This window comes from Podarcis gaigeae (assembly GCF_964106915.1).
Source record: "Podarcis gaigeae genome assembly, chromosome: 3".
Lineage (NCBI taxonomy): Eukaryota > Metazoa > Chordata > Lepidosauria > Squamata > Lacertidae > Podarcis > Podarcis gaigeae.
In genome coordinates, this window is record NC_139680.1 from 76,224,636 (window position 1) to 76,236,779 (window position 12,144).

A 12,144-nucleotide genomic window follows, 5' to 3' on the forward strand; every position below is an offset into this window, starting at 1 on the left:
TGCGAAAAATACGGTACACTTGGTATAACTGACTCTCTGGCAGAAGATGTATGCCTAAAATACTTTTGTTATCTATGTGTTTTTTTAATTGCTCTGGTTTTATATTTCATTTGTTTTCTCTATACTGTATGGAATCAAAAGGGAAATGATAGAAATGTTTACCAAAAAAAAAAAAAAAACCCCAGGTAACCACCAATATATTAGCTAAACTGAATTTATAGCTGGTAATCCTGAAGACACTGAAATGTCTTAATTAAACTGTTAGAAACAGAATCCAATATTCACAAACTATGGCATTTTATTTCGGAGGCCTTTGCTTACATTTATACAATATATTACATAATTCCATTGTCTGCAGAACCTAATATATATTTTATAGCTTTTCTTTATATGTCTTTCCTTCAATGTTTGTCAACAATTTTTTACAGTCCTGTACATATCTGAATAGCTTGAAACCATTTTCAATAAAATCAGTTACCTTTTAAGCACACACTACTAAGACTGAAAATGCTTTTCTTAGAAAAGTCGAATGTAAAGATTCTGACACTCTAGCATCTACAAACAGAAGGTTTGAAATTCTTACATGTTGTATTGCCAGAAAAAGAAATAAAATGAAAAAAGAAAAACATGCCAGTCCCCATAAGCCCAGCCAAAAAAAGTACACAGAACTACAATTAAAACAGTAAAACAATCTGTACAATAAAGTACTGTGTATTAACAGTGCCAGGTATTAAATAGCTTGAATGAACACTCCGCAATATACAAATGTCTTACAAAGTTGTGTAATTAAATACAAGTGCCAACCGAGAGAGAGCTTGGGATCCATACAACATAAAGTCAATAGAAGTGAAAACAGTTGAGTTGATTTGGGGTTTTGTACAAGGCAATTAAAAAAAAAAAGTATCTACCACTCAGTTAGCTATTTATATTATAAACAACTATCCCTTCTGTGGCAATGTTCTTCTCGACACCCGTGTATAATATTAACACAGTTTACTCCTTCTTGAAGACCTCTCAGTTGTAGCTCATAATAAAATAAGCATTACAAATGAAATATTTGTTGCTTTAACTGAAAAGAAACTTTTACAAGAAAACACAAAAATATAAGTGTTATAATTCATTATGAATAAATATACACTTTAAACTGGCTAAATACAATCTTTATACATTAAGATTTAATACAGTTTGTTAGCCATTTTCTTCTTTTTTTCACAATGTATTTTTATCAAAATTAAAAAAAATACTGATTCATAGAAAAATGGCAAAGTACAGTAGCTTCATTCCAATTCCTGGGTTATTTAAAAACCCACAGTAACCTATTTAGCCTAATTCAAACCTGTAAACATTAGTCAGCCTTTTAAACAGAATCCTTATATTTGGTTATCAGGTCTGATGAGAAACATCCTATTGATGGCAGGTTTGGAATTAAATTACATGTGCTTGACTTGTACAGTTATAGCCACCGTAAGGTGACTTAGTTAAAAAACAATTGTCTTGTAAAAATGAAAATAGGTTCATTTTTCCTAAATAATGGAAAAATATCAAATGCTCCAGCTTTAACAAAATACCAGGGAATAGGTGAACAGTAAGCCACTTTTAACACATTAATCAGGCCTACCCAACAACTGTATGCTTACCGTATCCATTCTACTGGCAGTGAACAGCCTTCATTTGCCACAGTGGAAGGCCTTCAACTCACCACACAATTCCCAGACAAGTTGGAAACAATTATTGCTTGAGGAAAAGCAGTTTGTTGTACTTTTTCTTCAAAAAAAGTGCACTTAAGTGCAAAGTTAGCTTGTCAAGAAAAAATTTAAATACAAAATAGTGCTTGTCTGAATTTTGTGCCACTGTGCAGTATAAAAAGTGGCCCTCAGCAGCCATTAAGTGCAAAGTGCTTAGGCAAGTCTTGCTGTCACCTGCACTCAACTGACATTCCATTCTGTGATGAACTCGACATGGGTGGATCTGCTAAACTTAACATAACTGCTGCTGTAATGGAACTGGAAGAAGGCGAGGAAGAGGATGACGACGTGGTAGCAGCACCTGTAATGTAGAGCAAAAAATTAAATACTCCCTGAAAAGAATAGTTACAGAAATCAAATAACATTTAGGGCATATATCGGCATTTTGTAACTACCTCCTGAGTGCTTTTATAGTTGTGGTCGTCTCTTCAGTGATATGTGTTGCTTTATTAAGCAATCTTAAGGGCATTTACAGCACAATCATATAAAAGTTTATACTGAAGTAAGTCCCCTGGATTTCAGTGGGGCTTAGTCACAGGTAAGTGGGTAAGACTATAGCCTCAGTTCACTTTGGTGCACACAGATTGCCACAATTTAAGAAGGTATACTTCATTTTAATGGATTCACTTCTGTTACCATGTTCATTTTTGCATTGAAAAAGAGCTTTATGAACCCCAGTCTTGCAACAGAAGCCCAACCAGGATTACCAATTTGCCCATCTTGTATTTTGGAAGGATTTTGCCTTTGATCTTAAGTGAAATAGTAAATGTCACTGAGATGAAAGGAACTTGCTTCCATTTTAGTGCACTTAGGTTTGGAGTATTTGTCTGAAACATAGTAGTTTTACTTGCTTCAGAGTTAATTTTCCAGATGAGTTTAAGACTGCTGGGTGACGCATGTCCCGTGTTCCAATAACTGCATTATCTCCCAGTTTAGACATTACATTTGAAGGAGCAGCAAGGGAAAGGAAAATATGATCTAAAGATCCACTTCCCATCACACACTATACATAGGCTCACACTGTTGCTTTGTAATAAGACCTTTTTGTGAATTATCATTATATAGATCAGTTTGCCAGCTCCTCCTCCTGGCCTAATAAACAGTACAATCAGATAGCACTTGTGGATTGAGCGGTTGCAATGAGATAATCCTAACTTTCTCACAAACGTGTTTGCTTCCTTGTGATTATTTTAATGTACACTGGATGGGAAATAGGTCTACATGGAGCAATTCCTGCACTCTTCTTTTACAATGCCTGCCCATAGAGAAGGGATGAGCATGAGCTTTATTAATGCCTCCGCTTTTTATTCTGCACTGGTTTGGTTTGGTTTTTTAACTTTGCTCAAGTACAGAATCAAAGAGGCAGCCACTGAGCATGTGAAAAATAACAATGTGAGAAGCAAGGGACAGCATTCAGGCTCAGATTAGGATAAGATTGAAACGGTCCCTTAATACTCACAAAATAATACCTAATATTTTAAGAGACACCCAAGAGTCAAATTCTAACTTCGTCAACATGTTCAAGACCTAATTACTTACTTTCCCGCTCTTTTTTCTTCAAACGTTTTCTTCTTCTGTCAATGGAAGCTACTTCAGATTTTAAAGACAAGTAATGTTTCCTGATTTCTTGTAGCTTTTCTTGTAGGATTGCTATGCGCTCTGTGCTGCTCATATTTTCTAGCTCAGCTGCAGAGAAAGCAACATTCATTAGCTCAATGCAAAATCTTAATTCTTCCACCTTATGAAAAATAACACAAAATGAGGGATAGACCAAAACTGAAGGAGATGCAACAAATTTATAGCATTATACAAATTCTAGATTTAATTAAATAAAAATCAGGCAGTGTTAAGAAATAAATGATTCTTTATAGAAAACTGGGAAGACTGGATGAGTCTACTTATCAAGGTTATTCTTGTATCAGTAGCTACTGCCACTAGGAATCAAATAATCACCACCCACAAAAACCAACCAACCAACCAACCAACCAACCAACTATGTATATTTATTTTGCCATAAGATTTCAAGGCAAAGAGTCTGCTTCATTAGATGCAATGTGAAAGTTTATGCTATAATAAATCTCTTAAGTCTTTAAAATACTACAAACGTCTTTGCCTTTGTTGCAAAACAGGCTAACATGGGTCATTCCCTTGCCCCTCCAACAACCTTGGGGTTGCAGAAGGTACACATTCAAAAGTGCAGGCACAGCAACAAGAAATCCATACTTACACATCTGAAAACTCCATTTGTAAAGTTTTGGCAAGCGATTGTTCTGTTCCTTGAGATCAGAATCCTTCTCTCCATTTTTGCCACACTTTCCTGGAGACTGTGTTCTTGCTGGAGATTTGGTATTCTGAGACTTCATTGCTGCAGGAACTGATTTTGCTGGCTGAGATTTGATGATACTTTCTCCAGCAGAAAGTTCTTCACTATCACTGCTGTTTGCTGAAGAAACACATAGGAAATACAGGTTTAGCATATTTCTAAAGATCTCAGCACCCTTTGAATGATTGTTTCCAATTATAAGATGCATCTCTTACTGCGGGGTAAAACTAATCTTGACGCAGACAATCTGGCTGCAATCTTCCAATAAAAACAGAATGGCAGTTTAAAACAAGTAACTGGAAGAGAAAACGTAACACTTGTTTCCATAGAGATGAGTGGTACCTGGCCCTGGTGCCAGAGGGCAAGGAATTCCACAATTTGATATGCGTTAGGCAGCCCTTATCACTTATGAGAACTCATTCGGGGGGGGGGGGTATACAATATTTTTTTTAATGTACAGATTCTATAACTTCTTCATTCCAACAACACTTCATTCTCAGTTGTGAGAAACATGAATGATATTAAGGTTTGACCCAAAAGCAGGCCCAAAACTGTTGCAAAGACATTTTCTAAAGTTTGAAGCTGAAGTGTGCTATACTTACGTTTGCTTTTCTTTTTGTTGTTCACCACAGATGCTTTGTGACTTCTTTTTTGCTTTTTTGAGGAACCACCTCCCTGGACATCTTTGAGCCTTTTTTGGCCTGGACAAGCTTTAGTAAAATAATAGCAAGAACAAGATATTACACAATGTATTTTACATACCAGAGACACCAATGTTTACTTTTTAAACAATGAAGTGGAATTAACTTAAAATATCTGCTTCCTGCTTCAATGCAAATTCTCTAAAGTAAGTAGGCCTAGACCAAAGAAGAGACATACCCATGTGGGGAAAAACCGCATGCACAACCTGAACTTTGCTTGCTGCTTTTGTCTCAGCAGTTGCTACTGAAGAGGCAAACCACTGTTCAGTTTAGAAAGCATCTTGCCTCTAAGGCAGTGGAAACTAATGTGGCAAAAGCAGGATGTGAAGTTGCAGCTGCGTGTGTGGTCCTTTCCTACATAGCCATATCCCTTTTTTGGGTCCAGCCATAGAAAATATGAATGCTAGATACTCTGATTTATTCAAAGCAAGGATTTTGTTAGATGATTCCTTAAAACTGAGAGAAGAAAAAACAAGACATATGTTATTAAAATAAACTTTCAAGCAACTATTTTTATCATTTTAATAGAATGATAAAGTAATGGCCACTCTTAGTTTAGAAATCCCTTTAGAAAATGTGAAAAAATATGCAATACTCCTGTAATAAAAAGCCTACCATACTAGGGATGAAATTTAATAGAATAGGAACACTTAATCATGCTTGTATGTTTTTGAGAGATTTTGTTGTTTTCAGCTGTCTATTAATTTAACTAAGTCTGAGACAATTTTATCATAGTTTCTAAAGACAGTAATCTACATTTCACAGGATATGTAAAACTACTATGCTGAACAACAGATAACATGAACAGAGCAGAAATGGAAGAATGCTGTAGAGCAAACCAGGATTGGTTGGCAGTGACAAGCGGATAAAGAAGATCAAATGTGCAGTCTGATGTCCTCTTCAGTCAGCTGCACCATTCTTTAGCAAAATATATAAATATTGTACTGCAGTTAATACTGTACTGAAATTCAAAACAATTTTGTTAGATCCCATGGTCAACTATAATCTACTAGACCATATAATCTATTAGACTGTAGCCATTCAATTACATTTTCCGGATAACTTTTGAGATAACAAAATATTTTCATTCTCATTTGTGAGATAAACTTGTGCAAAGAATAGTGGCACATTCACATAGTTCAGTATTAATATCAGATTCCTAACATCTCTCATTTTAAATAATAAGACGCATTCTTTCAACTCTAAAATATATGGGGCTGAATCTGTTCCCAGAAGGGAAGCCTTGGGTCCAACCCACTGATAATTATATTCCATTTTCTGAACAGTACAGTTTTCACAGAGATTTAAGACATCTTGAAAACAGACAGAAAATTTGGAACTCAACACATTAATAACGAATTTGGAAAAGTGATAAAAGCTAAACGGCACAATGTTTATACCTTTCTCAGCGTGTTCTGGTTGATTGCTGCTGCTGGAGCTGACACTGGCATCAAAGCCGGTAGGAGATATATTTCCTTCAGACTGCAGGTCCTGCAGTTCCCCTACAACACTGTCCACCTCAATTGTGCTATCCGTTTCACTCTTGATGCTTCGTACCTCTTCTTGATTTGGTGCCAGTGGTTCAGACACAGACGCGTTGGACTGATGTCTGCTGGATTCTGCTACTGTTACAGACGGGGGCGATTCAGGTGTTGTGGGAGGGGTGTTTAGTACAGAATTACTGCCACTGCTTGGGAATTCAACTTTTTTGTCATTCGTTTCAGCTGGCTTCTCCTCGACAGGTTTCATTTCTGTGCTGAGTGGCAAAGGTCTTTCAGATTTAGAACTGGGAAAAGAAGTCTCTTCTACGAGAGTTTGCAGGTGCTGCTCCGGTGTAGCATCCTCGGAAGACACATGTGGCGGAGAAGCTGCTGCCTCTGTGTCAGAGTCTGAAAAAAGCTCCTTGAGGGTTTTTTTAGGCCACTGCCCCTGAATACTCGACCAGACATCTTTTCGATCTTTAGCTCTGGTATTTTGAAGCCTTTCGTCAGAGTTAGTTAGAAGCTTTACTCTCTTCTCTGCCACTTCAGAGAAACCTGAATAAAAAGCATTTGTCCGTAAGGATTTCCTCTTCTCATCCAAACCATTGTACTTCTTGGTTGGTGTTATTTTTAATTTAGTTTTCCCCTCATCTTCATCTGAGGAACTGTTGCTACTGTTTTCCAAACTTAACATGTCTTTGCCATTTGATTTTTCATCCTTGATATTAGGTGACCCAGTTTTTACACATTCCTCTGGGACACAGTATCTTCGTTTTCCACGTTTCACTGGGGGCTTTGTTTTATCCACTGCCTCTTTTTTGACATCTTTCTTCTTCTTGGTGGCTTCGTTCTCTCCCTCATAATCAGTATCATCAGATAGTTCTGCCAATTCTTTTCGTAGTCTTTCCGGAGATTTGGATGCTGGTTTGGATGCTGTGGCATCTGAAAGGGATTTGACCTCTTCTGGGAAGGGCAAGCTGTTCTGCTCTTTTGGACAGAGTTCATTGTTACCTTGGCTCAAAGCCTCATCTTGCGGTTCTTCCTTACCATTATTATAAACACTTGGAGGACTTTGGTCATCATCTTGCTCGCTGTCATCAGAGCTTTCAGAAGCTGGGGGAGGAACCAAGAAAATCAACTGCAAAAACCATCATCCTAACTATATTTCTGGATATATTACAATTATATTGATACAAAAACATTTGTTTTAGGCTTCAGAATCTTTATATCTATTAAAATTAGGCATTCAATAATCTTAAAATGCAAATCAAACATGATTTTTTAAAAATGCTGGAGCTATACTGGTGGCAGTTCTTGTTTTGCAATTCTCAAAATGCTGCTGGGTAATTACACCAAGGAGCTTGTATAGTGTTTTGGAACTCTATTAAGTGATTGAGGCCCTGATAAATACATCTTCACTCATAAGAGCACGATGCACATATGGATGCATGCAAAAAATCTTCCCAGTTAAGCATACAAATCACATGCTCATCTCTTATAGCACTGATAACCTGATGAAGAGAATGGGATGCCTAGGTTTTACTCCTAATATGCCATCACATATATGTAAGAGTGCTAATCACGTGTTTGGCAATGTGCATGAAATGCATGGGGTTTCCTCTCATGTGGCATTCTTTTGAGAGAGGGGGGTTATGGGTTTGTTTTTGCTCTTGTCTTTATTGTGTATTCTGTTTTTTTATATCTTGTATTTTCATGTTGTGAACTGCCCCAAGATCTATGGATGAAGGGCAGTACAGTGGTACCTCGGGTTACAGACGCTTCTGGTTACGTGTTTTCAGGTTACGGAGGTGCTGAAACCCGGAAGTACCGGAACGGGTTATTTCCGGGTTTGGCGCTCGATGAAACAGGCCCATGCAGATCTTGTCTGAGGACCCAGGGCAGGAGTCTTGTTAGAATAAAGTTATAAACTCAAACATGATAAGTACAGCCAGCCCCTAGCAGGCCCGCCACCCCCCACCCAGCTGGCTTAGCCCTCTGAGGTCCTGGACAAGTGTATCCAGCTGTTCCATGCTCTGTGCAGTCCTGGGCTAAAATGCCTTACCAGTTCTCAATCCAGTTGTGTAACATCAGCCTCTTTTTATTTAAAAAAATCATTTAAGTGGACACTGGAAGCTGTAACAGAGTTGGAATATTGGTCCATCTGACCAAGTATTGTCTAAACTGATTTACGCAGGGGTCTCTTCCTCAGCCCTAACTGAAGATGCTGATGATTGAACCCAGGTATTCCTGCACACAAAACTTGTGTTTTACCAATGAATGAGAACACTTCAATGGGTTGTTGTTGTTGTTGTTTGCAAAAAGTAATATTATTCCTGCTTCTCCACAAGTTTTTGCATCAAAAACCATACTTTTTATGTTTATTAATGCAAACTGGACCTTTAGATACAATTAATAAAAACCTTTATGCAAACACCACAAAAATAAATATTCTTTTCTCAAACAATCTAAGATAGCTTGTAACTTGCAATACAAATGATGAAACAGACTCAAAGGAAAGTGCGCGAGACGAAAAGGAAATGAGGATGGTTTCAAAAGGCTTTATCAGAGAAATGACTTTAAAAAGGAAATGCAATATTCTTTGGAAGATAAAAGTGAATCAATCCCACATGTTCTAAGACTGTAGAATTGGAAAGGAAAGGAGAACGAAGACTCCCTAAAGGAGCAACATAAAGAGTATGGTTCCATTGTGAGAAATGACAGATTGATACCATATTGTATGGGACCAGGTCCAACATTCAAACAACTGAGCAATCAATTGCATGAGCCCAAGGGGACTTTATATTTATCTTCTTGATCAGCAGCTTGTTGATCAAGATGGCTTTTAAAACTTCGAAGATTTTCATGGAGAGCGGCTGTTCAGAAAAATCAGCCAATAATTCCATTCAGCAAACACAAGCCTTTGGGCTCAGCTAAAGTAGTTTGTTGGATTCTGACCCAAGACTAGAAGCCACAAGTTTGTTTAAGGAGGAATGGAACTACTAGGAAGTGGGTGAAATGAAATAAAAAGTTAAAATGTGAGTTGCAATATCTAGTAACAGACAGAAAAGCAAAAATGTGTTGATGTCCATAAAAAAGGAAAATGTTAGAACAAACTAGGAACAGATGAATGTAGATGGTAGGAAACTAAAGAACAAAAAAGAAGAGGAGGCAACTCACTCACACAAAGACATTCTGCTAGGAGAATACATGATTATTTATTCCGGCCTGCTATAGTTTTCCTGTTTCTTAATGAGCCTAGATTCTTATCCATACTTTGTACTAAGTAAATGAATGGTCATGCTTAAGCTAGTCACCAGTACTATTGATATCAAAATACATGAATGTGCTTCCCTCTTTCTTCTTTATCAGCTCTTATCTTTGCCTTCTGTTCTCTCCTTGGGTGAGATCCAACATAATGTTAACACAAGATGTTTGAGAGTTGATATTGTCATGTGAGTCGCAACACACAAGCTTATGTGTCACAGAGACTAATAATAATAATAATAGCAGTGCCGCCAGGTGTTGCACTACATCTTACACACAATACTAACTGAATTTGGCTTTTGTGCTAAGCTAAGAACAATACTTCCATGATGGAGAAATAATTTCTAGATCCCTATATTAAAACAGATTACATCAGTAGAGATAATTTCCTCAAGTATTGTAATTCTAAACATTCATGCTAATTTGGTAGGAGTAAACATATCAGTATTGCCTTGATCACTGCAGCAAAATAAGCAACATTTGCTCCATTTTACCTTTGGGTTCAACCCATGAAATTTAAAGAAATAAAACAGAAAATTTAGAGAAAAGTATTTGCTCCAAGAAATAAAGACTGCATCTCCACTGCAGATAATCCTTATACAAAAGGTGTGCAGCATATGCACACAGTACAAAAAAGTTACAAACTAATTCCAAAAACTTAATAAGAAATAGCTATTTTCTGTTCAATTTTCCATTTAGTGTTGGATTGTTTCTTAGCATCAACCTCACAAATGTGTCCATAGAATTTACTAGTCCACCAATGGAAAAATTAAATAATTAACACGTATTCTCAAGCACATGTGTTTGCATAAATGTTACCCTTGACACTGATACATATCACTACATGAAAACATTTAGAGATGAGTGCATGTGTTAGTTATTAATGGCAGTTTGACAAGGCTCACCAAGGCTTTCTTGTCGCCTTGTCTGAACATGGTTCTTATTCACTAAAGGCGACTAGGGTCTGTTTAAAGCCTGTGCTACATAAAGGATTCTCTTCCCTAGTACTAGAAAAATGTTTGCACAATAAACTGGAACGTGTCTATTACCTTGCAGTCCATTAAGGATAGAAATAATCTCTGAAGATTTATTTGGAGCAGTTTCCGAAGTTTTGGCTTCAGCGCAGTCTGATTTGGATGCCATCTCAGGTGATATACTGGCATGAAAAGGTGGTTTTGATGAGCGTCGCAATTTAAACGTTTTAGGAGAATAATTTTCATCTTTCTCTTTGTCTGCTTTATTCTAGTGTATAAGAAAAATATATTCAGTTAATTAAGCCATACTATTTATCTTAAGAGTTTTGAGCATAAAACTCTGGAAAGGTATCACACATGCTGTGGTGAAGGAAGCCTAATGGAGCAGATATTAAGCTTTCTACAAGAATTCCATAAGTGGAATTTTATCTTTGCTAGATAATGAATTTCTGCCAACAAACAAACAAGAAAAATACAAATCCCAAATATGTGCATAGACACATATACATTTTGGAAACAGTTCTGCTGCTGCGCAGAAGCTTTTCACGTCCCTCCTCATAAATGAACCTGATGTTGAACCTCCAGAATGCTAAGAATGTGAGGGTTGCCTCCAATGGTGTCACTCAGCTGACTAAAGCTTCCATCAGTGGAATGGAGAGGGAAGCGTTCTTTGGCAACACCCCCCCAGACCCTCTAAATATGTTCCAGAGGTTTGGGGATCGTTCAGAGCAGATTTAGAGGAAGGGGCCCTGCAATGTAAAAGGGAAATAACCAAAAGTGGGTTTCCTCCTTGTTCCACTGATTGAACCCTTTGTCTACTGAATGACATCATTGGATATAAGCCTGCCAAGACAGAGCATTATTAGGACTCTTGTTGAGTCCTGCTCACTCTCTGGGTGATGGTCTGTCTAACCAGGTGATTGATTCTAGGTCCCGTCAAGGGATATCTCAAAACAGAGTGAAAACTATAAGTAGGTGAAGAGCTTCATTATATGTATAACACTGGTGTAGTGTCATACATATAATGAAGACTCAGTGTAATGCTAAATGGAATCTGGGGGTTTGCATTATTAAATTGCACTTTTTATATCTTGGATTTCTCATATTTGCTAGGAAAAAAGCTCTATGATATTGGAAATTGTGAATGTTCCATACTGGATAAAGGGTAGTATGTAAATCTATATAACAAACAAACAAACAAACAAACAAACAAACAAACAAACAGTTATCTAACTAAGCAACACTGGGCCAATAAGCAACACTGGGCCAATAGAAAAACACCACACTGCCTACTGTTGTGTTTTGATGAATAAGTTGCCAAACACATAATATGGGTCTGATATAGGATGACTGGCTTTGTCCTTCACAGTCAACGGTATTATGTTAACTCAGGTACATAATGACAAGTAAATATGAAACAACATTCTTATTCCCTCCAACTAGAACAGCTGCTATCATAAATGAGTATGTGGTCTTTTCTCCTCCACTTATTCATATGAATATATTCAGCAGTAGTCCAAAGTCAACAACCTTTATTTTCTTCCGATGCTTTATTTTTGGCACATTTTTGTCAGCTGGTCTCACTATCTTGTCTGCTTTGATCCATTCATCATACCTACAAGGAAATAAAATACATAATGTTACATTTTGGGAGAT

General features: G+C 37.1%; 1 protein-coding gene across 7 annotated transcripts in view; it reads right to left on the reverse strand.

The window, feature by feature from the left end:
• Positions 1-280: 280 nt before the first annotated feature.
• ARID4B (AT-rich interaction domain 4B) overlaps positions 281-12,144 on the reverse strand; it is an 81,563-nt gene continuing 69,699 nt past the window's right edge. For all 7 annotated transcript variants that reach the window (XM_083732190.1, XM_083732187.1, XM_083732189.1 and 4 more), the window contains 7 exons: positions 12,019-12,103; positions 10,564-10,756; positions 6,170-7,363; positions 4,671-4,778; positions 3,973-4,188; positions 3,285-3,431; positions 281-2,046 (listed from right to left, as the gene is read on the reverse strand). In XM_083732190.1, coding sequence (XP_083588316.1) covers positions 1,916-2,046; positions 3,285-3,431; positions 3,973-4,188; positions 4,671-4,778; positions 6,170-7,363; positions 10,564-10,756; positions 12,019-12,103 — 2,074 coding nt within the window. In that variant the 3' untranslated portion in view covers positions 281-1,915. The remainder of the gene's footprint in view (positions 2,047-3,284; positions 3,432-3,972; positions 4,189-4,670; positions 4,779-6,169; positions 7,364-10,563; positions 10,757-12,018; positions 12,104-12,144) is intronic.